Below are 21,750 nucleotides of genomic sequence, written 5' to 3'. Positions count from 1 at the left end.
CCTCCAGTGGCTCTTGATCTGCCTCCCTGCAGATCAGGATGTAAAGCTCTTCGCTACTGCCCTGGCACCATGGGTGCCGTTGTGTTCCCTGCCATGATGAGCATAGGCTAACCCTCTGACACTGTCATCAACCCCCCAATTAAATGCTTTCTTTTATAAGGGTTGCCTTGAGCCGGGCAGTGGTGGCGCGTGCCTTTGATCCCAGCACTTGGCAGGCAGAGGCAGGTGGATCTCTGTGAGTTTGAGGCCAGCCTGGTCTACAGAGCTAGTTCCAGGACAGCCAGGGCTACACAGAAAAACCCTGTCTCAAACAACAAAACAAAACAAAAAAGAGTTGCCTTGGTCATGGCGTCTCTTCACAGCAATGGAACAGTGACTAAGACACCTGGCTTGCTCCACTACTTATACAGCCCAGCCCCCTGCCTAGGGGTGGCACCTCCTACAGTGGGCTGCATCAGTTAGCAATTAAGAAAATCCACCCCCCTCGCAATTGCCCACAGGCCAATTTGATGGAGGAAATTCCTCAACTGAAGTTCCTCCTTCTCAGGTGACTCTAATGTCAACCAGGTTATAGTTCATTAGGGTTTGGAGTGGAGATTTAACTCAGGTCTGAAACACTGGGTTTTGAGTCTCCGTACTGGCCAGCCTGTCTCTAAAATGAGGGTGATGTGGGGCCTGGGCCTGGGCCTGGGTTATAATTTCTGTTCTTGTTACTGTTAGGATTCAGAGATGCAAAGTAACGTGCCCAAGTCAGGAAGCTGTGGGGGAGGGACTAGAACTCACGTGTTCAGGACCCCGTTCCAGGGTTACCTTAAGGGTCTGCCCTGCCTTCTAAAGCCTAACAAGTCAGGGTGGGTCCTGCAGCCAGATCAATCACCAGGATGTGGACCCAGGCCTGAGTCCTTTGTGTTTTGGCGCCACCTGGTGGTCATATGTTATCACTGCGTCAAGAAAGCAGAGCCAGCGCATGCCCTCTGGAGAACCGGGGTTTTGCCCTGGTCTTAAGGAAAGAAACGGAAATGGTGGGTAGAGCCCAGACACAGGCTCCTTGCTACCCTGGGTGTGTCACCCACCCCCCTTTCTATGCTCCCTGACTGAGTGCCCTCTCCACTTCCACTCCAGTCTTCATACAGCTCCAGGAACAGCTGTGAAAAACCTTTCAAAGCTGGGTCAGACTGGTGGCACACACCTTTAGTCTCAGTGCCCAGGAGGCAGAGGCAGATGGATCTCTGTGGCTTGAGGCCAGCCTGGTCTATATACCTAGTTCCAGGTAAGCCATGGCTATATGAAATCCTGCCTGAAAACAAAACCCCTAAAACCTGCTTAAGATGCCTACACCACTACATTTGGTCTTACTTTTTTTGTTTGTTTTTTTAAAAGATTTATTTATTTATTATGTATACAGTGTTCTGTCTGCATATATACCTGCAAGTCAGAAGAGGGCACCTGATCTCTTTGTGGATGGTTGTGAGCCACCGTGTGGTTGCTGGTAATTGAACTCAGGACCTCTGGAAGAACAGCCAGTGCTCTTAACCTCTGAGCCATCTCTCCAGTCCCACTTTTGTTTGTTTTTAAGACTTTTAACTTGTGGGTATGTGTGAGTGCCTGCGTGTATCTGTGTACCATGTGTACCTGCTCTCCCAGATATGGATTCACTGCTTGATCAAATTCCACATCCTCCCTTACTTGGTACCACTGCCGCAGACGTGACATACTTAGCACTACCTTAGGTCATTGCATGACATGCTCACCTGGGAGGGTCAGAGGACATGTTCACCATGAGACCCCGGGTTCCATCCCCAAGATGAGCTGTGATGGTGCATACCTGTAATCTCCACGCTTAGGAGGTGAAGGCTCAAGGATCAGAAGTTTAAGATAGGTCATCCTCAGCTACATAGCAAGTTCACGGCTATATGAAATTCTGTCTTAAATAATCAGTCTTGGGTACCGCTGAGCATTTCTCATCAACATCAATCAGCTTAACAAATTCTGTTTAAGATGACAATGTATCAGCTGGGCAGCGGTGGTGCACATCTTTAATCCCAGCACTGGGGAGGCAGAGGCAGGTGGATGTCTGAGTTTTTTTGAGGCCAGCCTGGTCTACAGAGTGAATTCCAGGACAGTTGGGGCTCACAGAGAGACCCTATCTCAACCCCTCCCCCAAAAAAAACAAGAAAGAAAAAAAAAATGACACGTTGCAGAATATTACTTTAACTATGTGAAGGTGTGCTACACGTGTTTATGCTGCATTTGTTTAATTATGTAAAGATGTGTTGCATCTGTTCACCTTGCCTGCCTAAGGCACCTGATTGGTCTAATAAAAAGCTGAATGGCCAATAGCTAGGCAGGAGAGGGATAGGCGACACCTGCTGGTAGAGAGGATAAGTGAGGGATCTAGGCTCGAGAAGAGAGAACGAAGGAGAGAGGGAGACTGTTGTGATATATTGTGTCCCCCAATTATTGTGCACCCTAATAAACTTATCTGGGGTCAGAGGACAGAACAGCCACTAGATAGACATAGGGGCCAGAACATGGTGGCACACACGCCTTTAATCCTATCACTTGGGAGGCAGCGATCCATGTAGATCTCTGTGAGTTCAAAGCCACACTGGAAACAGCCAGGCATGGTGATCACGCCTTTAATCCCAGGAAGTGATGGCAGGAAGCGGAAAGGTATATAAGGCGTGAAAACCAGAACTAGAGCTGGTTAAGCTTTTAGGCTTTTAGCAGCAGTTCAGCTGAGATCCATTTGGATGAAGCCTCTGAGAAAACAGGATCAGCTGAGTAATTGGTGAGGTGAGGTAGCTGTGGCTTGTTCTGCTTCTCTGATCTTCCAGCGTTCACCCCAATACCTGGCTTCAGGTTTGATTTTTATTAATAAGACCCTTTAAGATTTGTGCTACAGGAGACACTGGGGGCCAGCCAGTGAAGCAGCCTCCAATGGAGGAAGCAGAAAAGTAGAACATAAAGAATGATAGAAAGGTAAAAAGCCTTGAGGCAAAATGCAGATGAAGAGAAACAGGTTAATTTAAGTTATAAGAGCTAGCAAGAAACAAGCATATGCTAAGGCCAAGTATTCATAATAAGTCTCCATGTCAGGGGCTGGAGAGATGGCTCAGTGGTTAAGCACTGACTGTTCTTCCAGAGGACCCTGGTTCAATTCCCAGCACCCACATGGCAGCCCAGAACTGTCTGGAACCCATGGCAAAACACCAATGCACATAAAATAAATAACTCTGCAATTAATAAAAAAAGTCGCCATGTCATGATTTGGGAGCCAGTTGGTGGCCCAAGAGAAAGCCTGTTACAATAACAATTTTTTTGTTGTTGTTGTTGTTTTTTCGAGACAGGGTTTCTCTGTGTAGTTGGTGCCTGTCCTGGAGCTCCCTCTGTAGACCAGGCTGGCCTCGAACTCACAGAGATCCACCTGGTGCTGCCTCAGAGTGCTGGGATTAAAGGCATGAACCGCCACCGCCTGGCTATGACAATGTACCCTCATGGCTGTAATGCCCACCAGCCCCGAAGCTCTTACCCAGCACCACGCCCACCCATATACACGTTCTCTCACAGATAATTCAGTCGGGATTTTGGTTGTGAGTGTGCTGGAATTGCAGACCAGCTTGAGGGGGCATTTGAGTCACTTATGGTCTGGACCTTTCTGTGCATGAACAGGTTTGCCTCTGTGCTTATTCTCCCCTGCAGTGAAACAGTACAGTTCTTCGTGAAGTCATTTGTCCTTACACCCATTGCTGTACTGGAGCCTGTGAGCACTGAAAGGCTTCTCCAATCCCTCTGAGCACAGCATCCCCTGCTGGCTCTCTGGCTCACAGTTAATGACTTCAGATCACTGACATTTCCCAGTTATTCTGAGGACACACTTCCATTGTCTCCAAAGTTCAGCTGGAAGGGGAAGCCCCAAATAGGCAGGAAGCGCAAGTCCTATGTGAGGGGGGCATACTGATGGTGGCAGGGATGGGATTCTTTACAAAGAGGGAGGAAGAGAAGAGATGTGGGGACCCAGAGGCCATCTGTTCTCTTGGTTGTTGGGAAAGGGATCTGTTAAGAGTACTGATGTGTGGGCGGTGGTGGCGCACGCCTTTAATCCCAGCACTCGGGAGGCAGAAGCAGGGGAATCTCTGTGAGTTTGAGGCCAGCCTGGTCTACAGAGTGAGTTCCAGGATAGCCAAGGCTACACAAAGAAACCCTGTCTCAAACAACAACAACAACAACAACAACAACAAAAGCACTGATAATCGCAGGCCGGGCCTGGGGGGACAGTGGGACTCAGACAGGAGATGTCATGTGTCCCCTTCTTGGGGCAGGGGTGGCAGCAGCCAGTACCACCTCTATCCCGTGTGTGTGTGGGTGTGACACCATCAGGAGCCAGGAGAGAGGCCTGGAACATTCTTCCTGACACACAGCAGAGGAACCAACCCTCTCAACACCTTGATCTTGGCCTTTGAGCCTCCGGAACTATGAGAGAATGAGGTTCTGTCATGTTAGGCAGTGAGTTTGTGGAAAGAGAAGCCTGTGTGGACTCGGTGAGGAAGGGCTTCCTGGAGGAGTCACTATTGTGTGGGCCTTGAAGGCTGGGAAGGAGTTTATGAGGCAGAGAAGCTGAGGGAGACCATCTTAGACAGAGATGTATATAAAACTGCTGGCTAGGGGCTGAAGAGATGGCCGGCTGCTCTCTCAGAGTCCTGAGTTCAATTCCCAGCAACCACATGGTGGCTCACAACCATCCGTAGTGAGATCTGGTGCCCTCTTCAATAAACCTTAAAAATAAAACAAAACATAAAATAAACTGCTGGCTCTTGCTTGAACCTCTTTGAAAATCCCGATGCTACCCAAATATCTGAGACTGCAAAGTCCTCTGCTCTAAGACAACAGAAACATGACTTTTACAGTGTATGTGTATGCGTGTATGTATACGTGTGTGTGTGTGTGTGTGTGTGTGTGTGTGTGTGTGTGTGTGTGTGAGAAGGGGGAGGGGAGGGCACAATTCTCACCAGCAAGGGGTACACACACGAACCCCTCCTTGAAGGAGTGGCCAGGTAGGCACAGGAAGCAGTACCCTAGTATTCATCAGGGTCTGAGATTTCTGCAAGGGCGGGCAGCCTTGTGCTGACCAGGGTCCCTCTCACGGTCCCACAGGACACACATCACCCAAGAAGGACGAACGCTCAGACCCATGGCGCTTGGTACAAGTACTTTATTTTAATTACAATAGTGCTCACCCAAACTACAGTAGCACGAAACATAATAATACAAAAAATAGGTTCCGTAGCTCCAAACCCCACGTCCTTGTGCCTGCAGGGAAGCGCCCCGGCTTGAGAGGAGGGGTCTCTCTGAGAGCAGCTGCCCTTCTTACTCCTGCCTCTCTCATATCTCTGGAGGGGTGGGGGTGGGGGTGGGGGTGGGGGTGGGGGTGGGGGTGGGGTGGGGGCAGGTGGCTGCTTTTGCATCCATCCGTCCCTGCTCAGCCCGGCCCTTCCTGCTATGGCTTCCCTGCTCACCCTGAGCAATGACTGTACTGCTGAACCCCAGCTCAGGACCTTGCTTTTAGACACTTTCGGTGTTGGAATCTTTCCAGGACTGCCTCTTCACAGGGAGGCAGGAGGACTGCAGGGAGTGGAGGACGTGGTGGGGGCGGGGGCGGGGTGGGGGAGCAGAGGATGCAGGCTCAAGAAGGTCCATCTCTATGTTGTAGCAGGGCATGGCTCCAACACCTTCCTGCTTCCTGTGTGGCCTTTCCCCGAAGAGCTATGAGACCGTGAACGTGCTTACAGGGACCAGGAACTCCATCAGGGGCCAGCTTGCAGCTCCCTGCCCAAGTGCTAAGGCCAACCCTAAACTGGCAGGGCTGAGACTACATTTCTGGGCTTCTTGGCCAAGGAGGATTATGGTAATCGGGAGGGGGGTTACTGTGCAATGTGGAGGCGTGGCCTGCCAGGTGGTGGCACTACCAGTCTCCCTGCTCACAGGTCACAGGGGCTTGCCTCCCTACAGCAACCATGAGATCTAACAATAAGCACCACCTAGTGGGAACCCATACATACATCTCCTATTGGGTGATGCTGCTGGGTAAATGACTCCCTGTAGCCCAGATGGGGCTGGGGACCTCCTGTTCTCGGCCTTCTCTGGCTCACAGCACCCCACCCCCATGACAGGAGACCCTCCACCTCTAAGAACTGGTTTAATTCCACTCGAGTGCCACACACAGGAAGCTGGAAGCCTGAGAGAGGTCAACAGCTCCCCACACTGGACGTCTGTAGGCAGGCTGGGACAGTAACCCTGGGGGTCCTGGAGAGCGGCTATGGTGTTGGCTTCTAGTCAGGACATTTGAGGACTCCATGGGGAAAGGCAAGGGCTTCAGGCAGGGGCTGCCTCCTCGGTGGAGCTCAGGGGCCACAGCCTCGGCGAAGGCACTAGAGAAGAGGTCCTGGGAACCAGGCCAGGGCAACTCTGGCTACAGAGCTTGGAGAGAGAACTGGACTACTTTTCCTTTACCATGGTGCCAAGGGTCAGCGAGGCAGACCACCTCGGGATGTCGGAATTGCTACAGAGAGGCAACAGGTCTCCAAGGCCAGAAGAGGCGGGACCGAAAGAAAGACATCTTTGGAGAACAGTGTGCATCTTATGGGGGTGGGGCCTCAGCCCTGAGGGGCTCCTATGGTCTAGTCCAGACTGCTCAGGTGCCCCCATGGGAGGGCCCTAGTCTGGCCTTGCACTGCCACAGCTATCATTTGGGTATCAGCCCATCCTCCTGGGGTTCCCATGGTTGGATTCCAGAGACAGGGCAGGTGAGCTGAGAAGGGTCATGCCCAGAAGCCTGGCCCCTCGGTTGCCCTCTACATCTGACTGCAGAAACAATCCCGCCAACGATGGGCTAAAGTATTGCTCAGGGTGGGGGGCTTGCTCAGCAGCCTGGGGTGCCCTGGGGTAAATCAGTGGGGCTTCCTTTGTCCACAGGTTATTTAGAAAAAGAGAACATAATAAATATACTAATCTTTCCTTTAAAAAAAAAGTGTTTTAAATGCGTTTTTTTCCCTGAAGATTTCCAGTGTATTCCATAATGCTTAAAAAATAGTCTCCCCAAAAATATATCTTTAAAGCATTTGACACAGTGGTACTGTGGTATAACTGGCATTAAGATGTGGGCGAGGGGCTGTGTCCCATGGCCATTGTCAGTGAGGCCCCCCAGCTTGACACACAAACGCCCTCTAGCATCACACGTGGGTGTCTGGGATGCCAGGGCTTCATAGGGGGTCAGATCTTGGGTCCATCATAGGCTTAGACAGGATGGCTGCATACCCTCCAGGGTGGGGAAGGGGCCCTAGGCAGCTGAGGGGCTGGGCGGTGGCCTGGAGGCTGGAAGGAGGGTCACGGCGCAGCCCCGCCCAGGAGCTGGCAGCAGGCCCCGCCCCCTCTTCCGCGTGTGCCGTCTGTCCTGCAGCCCTTACCAGACTTCGCATTTGTGATGAGGGTTCATGGGGGAGCCAGGAGGGCAGCGAAAGTGTTCTGAGAACTCCTTGGAGTTAGAGACGGAGCCGATGACCCGGAATCGGGAGGGGCTGTGCGGGTCGGTGATGAGGCCTTCGTGGGAGCTCTCAGGAGTGCGGACGGAGCACCAGACCTTGAAGCGGGTAATAAAGGGAATCTGGGGTCACCCTGGAGCCCCGAAGCGGCTCGATTGGCCCCACTATAACATCGACAGAATGAGCCTGAGCTCCTAGCGCGCCAGGAGGACCTCCAGGTGGACTTCTGTCCTTCCTTGCACCTCGCCTCCGTGTAAGGGAATGTCCCGAAGACAGTCTGCTGATTTAGGAAGGCGCCATTTGAGGGGAACCTGCCTCTGGCTCTGGAGCCTTTGGCTCTGGAGCTCTTGTACATTCCCACGGTGGGACACACCAGCCTTTCCTCCTAGCGAGCTTACCTGTGCAAATCCTAGGAAGAAGAGCTGGTTGTTGGTGAGTCCCAGTGTGGGCAGTGTCTGCTCAGCTCCGTTCTTCTTCACCCAGTTCTGGTAAGCCTGGGAGGAGAGAAAAGCTTAGCTGAGACAGGACACAGGTGAGGATGGGCCACTTGTAGAAGTTCCAGGGAAGTCCCACCTACTGGGACAGAAGTGGGCGCCTGGGCGTTGGCTTCCTTCTGTGTTCTCATTCAAAAGGGGATGAGTTCAACCCTAGGGCCTAAAACACACACTCATACCAGCTGCCAAAAGTATGCTTTCTGAAAGGACCAAGCAGATGCCATAACAGGCTGCTCAGTCTTCTCTCAGAGATCAGGCCTCAATTTCAGTTTCCTGAGACTTGAGCAAGCAGTTTCTGGGAGGGCCATGAACAAAAGACATAGTCCTTGCAGTAGCTCCCTTTCTGCACGCACTCTGACTGCTCAAAGTTCAGCCAGATGTTTACTCTCTGGGGCCCCTCACCAACTTAGAGTTATGTGCTTGGCCAGCCAGCCCCCATGGTGGCTCAAGGACAAAGCCTGGGACTTGTGCTGGACTGCCCCCAAAGTAATAAATTGTAACCACCAACCAGTAAATTCAAAGGTTACATACCCTCACCCAATTAAAAGAGAACAGAGATAAAAATAAACCAATCCGAGTTGCACCTGTGCAAAACCCCCCCAACCCCCCTGAAGGGCTTGTGGATTTTGCCTTTAAAAAGCTAGCCACACAAAGAAAAAGCAAGTTCCTCCTGGCCTCACGGTTACTACGAGTGAGTGCTTTGGATCGAGCTTCCCTGCCCGCGGCTTGTAAACAAACAGAAATAAACCATGCTATTGCATTCTGTACCTAAAGTCTGTGGTGATGTCTTTGGGGTCCCAATCTGGGCATAACACTTTCCACTCCAGCCTCTTTCTGACATACCGGCCGGTTACCGAAGATGCATCTCAAACTCAACACAGCACAAATGGGATGTTAGCTCTCTCCACCCCCACCTCACCAGCGCACATATGAGTGTATACCAAGTACTCTGACTTAAGCTAATCCAGAACAAACCTCTTCCCCAAGCAGAGGTGTCAGTGACCCTTCCCAGGTGGTCGTGGCTGAGTTCTGGGAGAGCTGGGAGAGCACTCCTGTCACAGCTTTGTGGGCAGAGTCCCTGCTGTACCCACTCAACGGCTCAGAGTTAACATGGAGCCACAGAAGCCGGGCGGCCATAATTCAAATGTCACTCCTTCTAGAAGGCCAGCCTTGGACCCCACCACCCCTGACCGGCCCCAATTAATGCTCTTTGCACAATCAATGGAACACAGGCTCTCCCTTCTGTGCCCATCACGTCACAGGCTGGGCATGAGCAGCTCCGACCTGCCAGCTACACTCTGCGGCGCTTCAAGTGCAGCACAAGTGGGCAGAAAGCTCTCAATACGTGCCTACTGACAGACAGATGTTAGGCCAACTGTGAAATACTTCTGAACTCAGTTCCCGAGTCTGCAAAACGGAGATGGGATGCTAACACCGAGTGTTGAACTTGCTGGGGACCCCAAGCCTGCTCATAGAACGGCCCCAGTAAACAGTGCTTTTCTGCATGTTTACTCTAAGTCACAGCTGGGAAGAACCCCTGTACTGCCCTCTGCCAGATGCCAGCTGTTTTTGGCCAGTTTTCCCTTCTCCTTAACTCTGGGTCAGGAGTGAGTCCAAGCCACCTGGCTGCACTTTCCTAACAGCCCCCTGGTGCAGGTGCTAGGAGTTCTCAGCCACGCAACTCGGGTCAATTAGGCTAGCCCTGGGACTTGAACCCAGAACCCTCTCAGTGTCCCCATTGTGATCTGAATGTGAAATGTCCCCCATAGGCTCACGTGTTTGAATACCTGACTACCAGATGGAGGTGCTGTTGGGACCGCTGAGGACCTTTAAGAGGTGGCATCTCACTGGAGGAAGTGGGTCACTAGGGTGTGGGCCTCCAGACTTTAGAGCTCAGCCCACTTCCTGTTTACTTTCTAAATCCTGACTGCAGAGGCAATATGGCTGGTCCCTACTCCCGCCACCACACCTTCCCACCATGACAGACTGTCCCCCACGGCAAACCAGCACAAATCCTTTGTTCCCTGAGTGGTCAGATGTTTTATCACAAGGAGAGACGTAACCAATCCAGTCCCTCTCCCATGCAGGCCTCTCCGTTCTGAGGTAGCAGTGGAAAGAATAGCCAGGCTGTGCAGTGGACCTGGGCCTGCCCTGTGTCTCAGGAAGGCAGGTTTCCAGCAGGAAGCCTTCGAAGGGCTGAGCTCTGAAGCTCACGGCTTTCTCGGTCAGCACTCAGCCACTCCACCCCATTTATCCACCCAGCAAACCCAGGCCCATGGACCCGCTGTAATGAGCCTCTGTCGATGAGACACTCGGACAGACGCAGTCCCAGGACAGTGCCCTGGCGGACGGAGCAGACATACCCGGTAGGCTGCCTTCAGTCCCCCGTTGTCGGCGATGTTCTCCCCGAGGGTGTGCCGACCGTTCACGGGCTCCCCGTTCACGCTGTAGTTGCTGTACTGTTGAACCATGCACTCAGTCTGCTGCTTGAATGCCTCCACAGACGAGTTCTTCCACCAGGGCCGGAGGTTCCCATCCTTGTCATACTCCCGACCTGTGGAGGAGGAGAGTGGTCACACAGTAGGATCCACTGCCTCTCCTCTGCCACCCTCTAGGCCCACGTGGATAGGAGTGATCAACCTATGTGATGGAGGTTTGGCCAGTCATACCAGAGACCAAGCAGGACAATGGTCCAGGCCACTGATGGTGGTAAGTTCAAGGGCACAGAGGATGGGACTAGCTTTCAATACTGGCTAAGGGCCCCTAACCCCAAGGAATAGATTCCTAGCCAGGGCTGGAAGTGCCAGGATCACAGGCAGGCCCCAGCTTTTCCTTCTGGGCTTTGGGGTCCCCAAGGCAGGAGGTACTAAGTGGGAGTCTGGCTATTAGCTAATGATGAGGGCTTGGCTGCCAGTTCTCTATGATCAGACCAGAGAAGTTTCTAGAATGGTGGAGACCTGTACACTCCCTGCCGAATACCATTGCCGACCTCTAAGTATGAGCACTCTCCATGAGCAGGGGCTTCACAGTAACCACAGACCTTCCTACCACTACATGGAATCTTCATGTTCACAGCAGGGAGAAGAGAGGCGTGGACACGTGACGGGACTGGCCGAAGCAGCTCATACCGAAGGCAGCAGAGCCCAGCTTTGAACACTGATCCTTCTGTACTAAGATCCTTAGAAGGGAAGGGACCAGGAGACAGACAGGGTGGAGGAAGCTGGCCAGTTCTGCCTGAATGGGGGCCCCAAGCAACGTATACCTTGATCGTCGAAAGCATGAGTCAGCTCGTGGCCCACCACGACGCCAATGCCACCGAAGTTCAAGGCGCTGGAGGGGGAACGCACAGGTGAGAGTGAAGCCCGGCCATGTGACCGCAGATCCCAGGACATGGTAGAGACCCGCGGGGCTTTCTGGGAACGTGGCCCCTGGAGATAGCAGGAGACTGGGCAGAGTTAGCCACAGTTGACTATGCCCTCTGGGGGCTGTGCATGCATAAATCACTTCAGTAGAGCTGGGTCTTAATATTCATGAATGGACTGAGGCTGGGGCCAGGTCAGCCTGTCTACCTAAGTGTCATAGTTAATATCCAGCCTGAGATTCAAATCCAGGACTGGGGCTTTCAAAGCCTGCCTGCATGAGACACAGGCATGATGTCTGACCTCCAGCTGTGTTTTAAGACGCTGTCCAGAGAGGTCCTGACTCTGTGACATGCTCCTCCAAGCCCCACTATGCAGGGACATCCAGAACCAAGAGAGGCCAGGAGGGAAGGGCCTGGGCCACAGAAGCTGTTTCGTCCACTATCTCTATCTCCCAATTCCAGGCATCTGGGCCCTCTGGGCACCAATGGCTCAAGGAGACTGGCTGGCTAAGTGGTCGGCTATGAGGGCTGAGCAAGACTGGACTGGCGGTTGCTGAGGTTGGGGAATGGTTGGGGTAAGAGCACCGGACATGACCTACTTGGGGGAAGAGCGGGTATAGAATGGCGCCTGCAGGATTCCAGCGGGAAAGACAATCTCGTTCTTGGTGGGCGAGTAGTAAGCATTCACCATGGGTGGGGTCATACTCCACCTGCAAGCCACAAGCACACGTGAGATCTCCGGCAAAGCTCCTGGAAGAGGAGGGGGGCACGACTTAGAGATCATTGTCTAGGGTCTTAAAAATGTGGAATCTGAGCCGGGCGTGGTGGTGGCACACGCTTTGAACCCAGCACATTGGGAGGCAGAGGCAGGTGGATCTCTGTGAGTTTAAGGCCAGCCTGGGCTACATAGTGAGTTCCAGGACATCTGGAGCTACATAATAGAGAGACTCTGTCTCAAACAAACAAACAAACAAATGTGGATTCTGGGGACTAGAGATATAGTTCAGAGTGGTGAAGTGTTTGTCTAAGTTGTACAAAGCCCTGGGTTCGATTCCCAACACTGCATAAACCGGGATGACAGTGTATGCCTGTAATCCCATCCTTCATTCAAGAGAGGGAAACAGAAGGGCCAGAGTTCAAGGTCATCCTCTATCGATAGGCCACACCTTTGAGTGTAAGGCTCACAATGCTTCCATCAGCAGTTCCCAACGAACAGGAGCTCTACCAAAAACCAGATCAACATAGCTGTGAATGGTGGGACATGTCTGAAATCCCAGCACTTAAGATGTGGAGGCAGGAGGATGAAATCAGGAATTCAAAGTCATCTTCAGCGGCATAGTGAGTTCAAGGCCAACTTGGAAGACACGTAATCCTGTTTCAAAAAATACCTAAAAAAGGGGGGGGGGGAGACTGGGGAGATGGCTCACTGGTAACGTGCTGGTTACAAGTGTGAAGGCTGAAGGTCGGGGCTCCAGCAGCCATGTAAATGCCGGGTGGCACACACAGGGTGGCCGGCCTGTAATTCCAGCACTTGGGAGGCAGAGACAGGAGAACCTTGGGACAAATGTGGTAGCTAGATTAGTGACTCTGGTTCAAGAAGGTGACCCTTCCTCAACACAGGAAGGGGACACTGACTGAGGAAGACACGCACATCTGCCCTGTATGAGCTCAGAGGTGCACGTGCACTCACACACCTGCTCACACTCATGCAAATAAACAAACAAAAAACAAGCCAGAAAAACCCACAATCAAAAAGAAAAAAGAAACAACGCCACCAAGCCCAAACCAACAAGCCACCCTCACTCTCTGAATGTCCTTGAGAGGCAGTATAGCTGTTGAGCCCATTAAACCCAGAGCCCCCAGTGCGAGCCTCTTAATTTTCGGTGTGACCCATGGGAACGCCCACAGGCCTTCTTTCTGCTGTGTCCGTTTTCAGAGTGGCTGGCAAACCACAGGCTTCTGGACTGGGATACTGAATGTTTTCTTGCAAATGAGCAAAGCAAGTCTATGATCTCTGGGAAAACAACTGACGTCATCTGTTACCCATGACAAAAATATGAGGCTTCAAAATAAGCATTGGGTGGGCTGGAGATGGCTCAGTGGTTGAGAGCACTGACTACTCTTCCAGAGGACCTGGGTTCAGTTCCCAGCTGCCATAGGTCAGCTCGCAAGTGCCTGTAAATCCAGTTCCAGGGGATTTGATGCCCTCTTCTGGCCACCACATGTACTGCATGTGTGTGGTGCACACACACAAATATGTAAAATCTTAAAAGGGAAGAGGGAAATTATGTAGTTACAATCTCAAAAATTAAAGGAAATAAAAAATATAATCTTGGGCAGGGTGTGGTGGCACACACCTTTAATCCTAGCACTCAGGAGGCAGAGACAGGCAGATCTCTGTGAGTTTGAGGCCAGCCTAGTCTACAAAGCGAGTTCCAGGACAGCCAGGGCTGTTACACAGAGAAACCCTGTCTCAAAAAAACAAAAATAAAATTTCAAAAAATCGTTGTTCTTGTTGTTGTTGTTTTGTTTTTCCAAGACAGGGTTTCTCTGTGTAGCCTTGGAGGTCCTGGAACTCACTCTATAGACTGGGCTGGCCTTGAACTCACAGAGATCCACCAGCCTCTGCCTCCCAAGTGCTGGGAATAAAGGTGTGTGAGACCACAGCCTGGCTAATTTTTTTTTTTTATTATAAAAGGAATAGGAATATGTACAAGTATTAGAAAAGACTATTAAAATCTTACCCCTTCCTGCTGGGCATGGTAATACATGCTTTTAATACCAGCACTTGGGAGGTAGAGGCAGGTGGATCTCTGTGAGTGTGAAGCCAGCCTGATCTATCTACATAGTGAGTTCCAGGACAGCCACAGCTATGTAGAGAGACCCTGTCTCAAAAATCCAAAAAACAAAACAAAACTAATAATAAAAGGAAATCTTCCTCCTTTCCTAACCATATGCCTGTGTGAGGCTTTTCTATCTCTACTTCAAAACAACGTGTTATAACGGTTGAATGTAGAGGCAGACGTGGGACTCCAGCTGCCTTCTGTTAAGCCAGAATGAAAGAAATCTGGAGAGCCTGGGGTATAGCTCAGTGGTAGGAGAAAGCTCTGATTCTACTCCTAGAATGTGTCCTGAAAAGAAATTTACAACAACACTTCTGTTTTTAATCACACACACACACACACACACACACACACACACACACACACACACACACCCTATAAAAGATTTGTACTTTAGGGGCTAAAGAGATGGCTTGTCAATTAAGAGCACTTGTTCTCACAGAGGACCTGGGTTTGGTTCTCATCACCATATGGTGACTCATGGCTATCTGTGTGGTGGTATTGTGTTCCCCGAAATATTGTGCACCCTAATAAATTTATCTGGGGTCAGAGAACAGAACAGCCACTAGATAGACATAGAGGCCAGAAAATGGTGGCACACACACCTTTAATCCTAGCATTCCAGAGGCAGAGATCTACCTGAATCTCTCTGAGTTCAAAGCCACACTGGAAATAGCCAGGCATAGTGACACACGCCTTTAATCCCAGGGAGTGATGGCAGAAAGCAGAAAGGTATATAAGGCATGAAGACCAGAAACTAGAAGCATTTGGCTGGTTAAGCTTTTAGGCTTCTGAGCAGCAGTTAAGCTGAGATCCATTTAGATGAGGACTCAGAGGCTTCCAGTCTGAGGAAACAGGATCAGCTGAGGAACTGGCGAGGTGAGGAAGCTGTGGCTTGTTCTGCTTCTCTGATCTTCCAGCGTTCACTCCAATACTTGGCTTCAGGTTTGATTTTACTAATAAGACCTTTTAAGATTCATGCTGCAGGGCTGGAGAGATGGCTCAGAGGTTAAGAGCACCGATTGCTCTTCAAGAGGTCCTGAGTTCAATTCCCAGCACCCACATGGTGGCTCACAACCATCTGTAATGAGATCTGGCAACCTCTTCTGTGTACATAATAAATAAATAAATCTTAAAAAAAAAAAAAAGATTCATGCTACATATCTGTGACTCCAGTTCTGATCATCCAGCGTTCACCCCAATACCTGGCTTCAGGTTTGATTTTTATTAATAAGACCTTTTAAGATTCATGCTACATATCTGTGACTCCAGTTCCAGAGGATCTGACCCCTCTTCTGGCCTCTGGGCACCCACCAGGCATGTACATGGTACATAGACAGACAGGCAGGCAAAACATTTATATATGTAATTAAATAAATGTAAAAAATGTATTTTATTTATGTGTGTATGTATCTGCCTGGCTGTGGATATGTGCAGGTATCCATGGAGGCCAGAGGTGCTGAGAACTATATTTGGGTCCCCTAGAAAAGCAGGACATGTTTTTGTTTTTGTGTTTTGAGACAAGGTTTCTCTTTGTAGGCCTGGCTGTCCTGGAACTCTCTCTGCAGATCAGGCTGGCCTCTGCCTCCTAAGTGCTTGGATTAAAGGCATATGCTACCACATCTGGCTACAGGATGTGCTCTTAATTGCTGACCTATCTAATCTCTCCTATTCTCATTAGAGAGAGACAGGGTCTCACTATGTAGCCCTAGCTGGCCTGGAACTCTACCAGGCTAGTCTCAAACTCATAGAGATTTGCCCGACTCTGTTTCCTGAGTATTTGGATTAAAGGCGTATGCTTACCATGCCCTGCACATAAAATGAGAAAATAGTCGTTTTACGAACTTTTCATAAAACCAAAAGAACGCATGTTTTAAGAGCTTCTTGGGTACCCGTTTTTTTAAGACTGTGTTTCATGTATTCAAGGCCGGACTAGAATTTGTTATGTAGCAGGGGGCGGCCTTAAGCTCCTGTTCCTCCTGCCTGCAGCACCTCAGTTCTGAAACTGCAGGTGTGCACATCACCCCTGTTTTTTTTATGAGGTGCTAAGGGTCAAGAATGCTGGGCAATTATTCCATCACCTGAACTACACCTGCCGATCTGAGGATGGAGCAGTAATGTTTTAAGCATATGGAAGGGTCCTAAGACCAAAAACTGTATATAACTAACCATATAAAGTGAACCAAATAGCTGGCATTTCAGTGTTTTCCTGGTGCAGAGGGGAGAGCCAATGAGGAATGGAAAAAGAGGAAGGACATTTGCCACATGAGCCCAGTCACTCTGTTTTTTCCCAGTGAGCACCACAGAGGTATTTTGCTGGGTGTCATTAAACCTTGTAAAGATATCAAGAAATTTACCACATTACATCTATATCCGAATAACCACAGATATGTTCATGGGCGCATAACAAAATTTATGTGAAAGATCAAGTTAAATTTAAGATCAGATGAATTAGCGGCCATGCCTGTGCTGTACTGTGAAGCTTAAAAGCCCATCTCCCACTTTTACCATTGAAGACTTAGAGGAAACAGATGTCTGGACCTCTTGTCCACAAGAGGGCGCCAGAGGCAAAGGGGAGCACAGTTCGACAGCGACAGCCGTTGGGGCCCATCTAGAATCTTCTTCAAGCCCCCATGGAGAAGCCACCACTTTGGTTCCTGAGGACCTGAGGACCACCTGTGGGGCCTGCCCCTCCCCGGGGGTTCTAACATTTCATCGTCAGCAGGACCCAAGAGAGATGAGAAGCAAGCTCTGAAAGCCGCTGAGTCAGCAGAGCTGGGACAGGAAGCCAGTTCTCCTCAGCTACAGAGCATCGCCCACTCGGCCAGCAGGCCAGGTGCTGGGCATGATGCTGACTCTCCGGCCCCCAGCCAGGACCCATTTTGGCCTTCAGTATCTACATCTGCCGAGTGAAAGCACCACTGTCTCCATCCCTCAGACGGTGCTCACAACCACACCCGTTATACCTGGCTTTTGGCCAGCAAGTGTGGAAGCCATGCTCCACCCACCCCAGCTCACTCTGGGTCTCCCTATGTGCAAGGAGCCCACACCTTGAGGAACTCACTGATCTCTGTTGGGGGCTTTCCTGAGCTGGTCGGCTGTGACCCTCCACGAGAAGTTGAAAAAGCGCATGGCGTTCTCAAAGTAGAGATCAGGAACTGCTGTGTACTGGGGAAGCAAAGCAGAATCAACGATCAGAGCACACTCAGGCTGGGAACCAAGGGAACCCCACAAAGCCAAGCGATTAGTCTACAGGCCAGAGACCGGAATGGAAGGCTCAGGGCTATAGGCTCAGAATCTCTCTTGGCCTTGACCTTCCTCTTCAAAGACACTAAAAGCATCACCCAGGGGTGTCCAAGAGCGTCATGGTGCTGTGAGATGTCTTGTTGCAGCATTTGGGATTTCAGCAAGAATATGCCCAGCACCGACAGACATATCATATCCTATGCCTGTTGTAGCCAATATGGCAAACACCAGCTATGAAGCATGTTAAATGTGCTTGTGTGGCGTTTATATTTTACTTTAACTGGGCTGGGGTGTAGTTCAGACGGTAGAGTTCTTGTCTAGCACACATGAAGCCCTGGGGGGGTCCAATCCCCAGCACTCATAAGCTGGATATGGGGGTGCATGCCTGTGATCCCAGCACTTGGGAGGGGAGGTGGAGGCAGGAAGATCAGAAGTTCAAGGTTGGCCACACAGAGTTCAAGGCTAGCCTGGACTACATAAGACCCTGTCTCTGTGTCAGTAAGTAAAATAAAAACTAATTTAATTAAATAGGTCCCTGTGGACAATACAGACCTAATCCCTCAGAAGTGGGAGGGCACATACTCTCATACACCCCTCAACACCCAGCTGGACCCTCATATACCCCTCAGCACCCAGCTGGACCCTCATATACCCCTCAGCACCCAGCTGGACCCTCATACACCCCTCAACACCCAGCTGGACCCTCATACACCCCTCAACACCCAGCTGGACCCTCATACATCCCTCAACATGCAGCCTGGTTATCTGTCCCAGACAAATGCCGAGTTCTTGCCTAGGTACATTCTAGATCTTTCTAGCTACCGGAAACAGCTGAGGAGTCCCAGGGCAGTACCTGGTGGCCTCCAGGAGTCCTTGGCTCTGACATCCTGATACCCAGGAGCACTTTAAATGAGTCTCACGGAATCAGGCTGCAGTTTCACAGCCTCAGAGATAACTTTAATAGATTCGGGTTTTAAATACAACTCCGAGGTGAGGTTACTGTAATTTCAACAGTGCCCCAACCGACAACTCTCAATCACGAGAACACGAAAGGCCTAACCACGTGGGTCAGAACCACAGTCCGCTCAAGGCAGCTGATTGGCTGGAAGCTCCAAGCGGCAGGGATGGCAGTTACCCCTCGCTGCCTAAACTAAGTTTTAAACCACCTTTGGGGTGTACGCTTCCTCTTTCCGTTAGCGTTTCAAGGTCAAAGCCAAAAGTCTAACCATTGTCGGGGGAAGAATGAGAGGACCCAGGGGCAGGAGGATGTCTGGAGCAGCAGCAGGGGTGAGGGCACACTTTGCTCACTGATTCTCATTGTGCCTTTGAAGATTTGCTTTCTTCCTTCATTTCTTCAAAGTAATAATTTTAAAATTTATGTATGTGTATGAGTACGCTCGTGTGTGTGTGAGTACGCTCGTGTGTGTGTGTGTGTGTGTGTGTGTGTGTGTGTGTGTGTGTGTGTGTACACTTGTGTGCGTATGGGTGACCATGGAGGCAAGAAGGAGTCAGATCCCCTGGAGCTGGAGGGGCAGGCAGTTATAAGCTGCCCAACATGGATGCTGAGAAGCCAACCCAGGTCCTCTGCAAGAGCAGTGTGTGTTCTTAACCACTGAGCCAGCTCTCCAGCCCCTCCCTTACTCTTTTGATTTCTTTCTTAAGTTAGAGTCTACCCTATAGTCCATGCTGGCCTTGAACTTGCCAGGTAGCCAAAGATGGCCTTGAACCCCTGCTCGTCCTGCCGCAGCTTTTGGAGAGCTAGGATTAGAGACATGTCTTGCCATGTCTGGTTATTCCCCCATTCTTTTTTTCTGTTCTGTGGTGATGAGGATGGAACCCATGGTCTCACATACTCTTAAGCACATGCTTTACCACTGAGCCACCCTGCCCTAGCCATTCTCCTATGATTTCCCACTCACTCCCTGGAGATGGCCATTTCTAGTGGGGCACACAGCTTGTGTTCTGGTAATAGCCACTGAGCAATGGCTGATGGTGGCTCCAGGGACACAGGAACCCCCACTGACCTAGGACACAAAGGAATAGGGAAAACCGTCCTCATGCCCATATCCCCAAACCCTACCCCAGGTCACATTTGATATAGGCTGATAAGCATGTTATCTCCAGCACCTAAATCAGACCAACCCTGGCCTTTTCTCACGTGGGCATCAGGGAGTTTGTGGGGCAGGTGTAAGCCACTTACATCATTGAACACTTTGTCCAGCTCCTTGGGGTCCATGATGAAGTTGGGGTAGCCTATCATGTTGTAGATGGCATCCGCCTGGACAGAAGGGGCAGAGTAAGTCAGTGCCAAGTGATGCTGGCCAAGCCTGCCCCAGCTCTGTGGGGTCCAGGGTCAGGGTGTGTGCCAAGGAGAGCCAGGGCTAGCCTCCCGCCTCCCTAGGGCTTCTACATCTTTCCCTGGAATGAGTCTGGTCAATTCTGATGAAATGTCACTTCCCCCAAGAGAGCCATTACGGTTTGGATGTGTGCCCCCAGAGTCTACACACTGTAACTGAATCCTATTTGGAACAGTGCTGGGGGGGAGGTGATTAGGTCACAAAGCTTTCCTTGGCCCTCGTGAATGACCACTGCCAGCCACGGCTGAGGGAATGAGTGAGGAGGGAGGGTTCATCCTCACAGGAGCTGGCTCTTATGAAAGGGTTGGTCTAGCCCCTCTATGGTGTGCATGCTCCTTGCCCCTTCCCCTTCGACTATGGGATGTCTCCTGATAGCACGTCATTGTGGGTTTCAGGATGTCAGAGTCCCGAGAGATTCACAGGGCACAATGGCATCCATGCACATCTTCACTGGACAGAACCTGTCCCACTCACTCCCTCCTCCACCCAAGGCTCCGCTTCTGTCCTGGCAGCCTAGTACCCGCTGAACTCCCAGGCAGCCTCACCTTTTCCTTGGCCGATCTCCGGGTGTCTTCATCCATCCACTTCAGGGTACTCAGGCTCTCCTCAAATGCCTTCTTGATCTCCAAGATTATCTCGCTGGCCTGAGGGGACAGAGGCCACACCAGTAAGGGCTGGGCTATGACGTCACCTAAACGTATCAGGAGCCTTGTGCAGAAGGATGCTGCCAGCAAAAGGCTAACCTCCGGTGCTGGGTCGGGGAGGAGCCAAGTTTCCCACGCATCCTCTCCTGACAGTATCGAGCAAGACAAGACTGCCTCCCACTGTCAGGGTCACCTAAGATGAGGCAGGCTTTGGGGAAAAGCTTCTGTTGCAGGACTTTTCACCAGTGCACTGAGATTCCCTCAGAGAAGGCTAGAATACGTAGCCTCTCCCACACTGACTGGAGCAAAGAAATCATTTTCCATGGAATGAGCTTTGAAATCTAGAGAATTTGCTTCTGAGGGATAGTTTCAAAAAGGTCGCGATCACTCCGGAGACGCAGACCTGGAAGGTAACTAAGTCATGGCCAGGCCTGAAGGCCAAAGACAGGTGGAAGATTCTAGAGGACGGTGGCACTGTCCAGCAGCAGGAGTGGTGGGACTGAGGTGGAGGACCTGTGAGTCCGACTGGAGTCTATCTGTTAACGGCCGACTGACATAATTTCTGTGCACTCGGCACTATCAGCAACAAAGCCTGCAACAGAGGCCGGGGTGTGGCTCTGTCGGGAGAGCGCTTGTCTAGCACGCACTGGTTCAAACTCCAGCACCCCTAACCACAGGAGGCACTTACTATGTTCTTGCTGTCTTCAGCAAAGGTTGCTTTCACAAACATGGGGCCCAGGGCAAAGCCCAGGTTGTTTTCTGTGTCACTCACGCAAAACTTCCAGCGGGGGAGGCAGGTCTGGAAAACACACGTGTGGGTGTCAGTGGGCTCAGCCCCCTTTCTCCCAGCCCCTCCCATCTGGGAACTGGTGCCACCAGGGGCCTGTGCTTTCTTCTGGAGCTTCAGAGAGACACCTTTTCTGACCCAGTGGGAGCTACTCTAGGCACTGAACAAAGAAGACACAGGACTCGGGGATGGAGTGCTCGCCCGGCATGCACAGGCCTGTCGATTCTGTCACCAGTACTGAAGGAAAACATAAGACAGATGTGACAGCCTGGAGTTGGTGACTCGAGGTCTGAGACTAGCCTGGGCTACAGAGTAAGACCACCTCTCTCTCTCCAGCCTGGTTCTCCCAAAAGGCCTGGGGATGTAGCTCAGTTGGAGACTGTAGAATGCATGGGGTCCTGGGTTCAGGTCCCAGCATCACATAAAACTAGATATGGGGCCTGGTATGGATACACACACCTTTAATCCTAGCACTTAGGA

General features: G+C 51.0%; 1 protein-coding gene across 2 annotated transcripts in view; it reads right to left on the bottom strand.

The window, feature by feature from the left end:
- Positions 1–6,114: 6,114 nt before the first annotated feature.
- Ece1 (endothelin converting enzyme 1) overlaps positions 6,115–21,750 on the bottom strand; it is a 104,191-nt gene continuing 88,555 nt past the window's right edge. For both annotated transcript variants that reach the window (XM_059255236.1, XM_059255234.1), the window contains exons 11-19: positions 21,172–21,282; positions 20,385–20,483; positions 19,683–19,760; positions 17,301–17,404; positions 11,993–12,103; positions 11,295–11,362; positions 10,396–10,586; positions 7,937–8,032; positions 6,115–7,636 (exon numbers count right to left, since the gene is read on the bottom strand). In XM_059255236.1, the coding sequence (XP_059111219.1) occupies positions 7,460–7,636; positions 7,937–8,032; positions 10,396–10,586; positions 11,295–11,362; positions 11,993–12,103; positions 17,301–17,404; positions 19,683–19,760; positions 20,385–20,483; positions 21,172–21,282 (1,035 nt within the window). In that variant the 3' untranslated portion in view covers positions 6,115–7,459. The remainder of the gene's footprint in view (positions 7,637–7,936; positions 8,033–10,395; positions 10,587–11,294; positions 11,363–11,992; positions 12,104–17,300; positions 17,405–19,682; positions 19,761–20,384; positions 20,484–21,171; positions 21,283–21,750) is intronic.

The sequence above is a fragment of the Peromyscus eremicus genome, chromosome 2 (assembly GCF_949786415.1).
Source record: "Peromyscus eremicus chromosome 2, PerEre_H2_v1, whole genome shotgun sequence".
NCBI classification, from domain to species: Eukaryota; Metazoa; Chordata; class Mammalia; order Rodentia; family Cricetidae; genus Peromyscus; species Peromyscus eremicus.
Note: the sequence above shows the minus strand (reverse complement) of the source record. Positions and strands in the feature narration are given on the sequence as shown.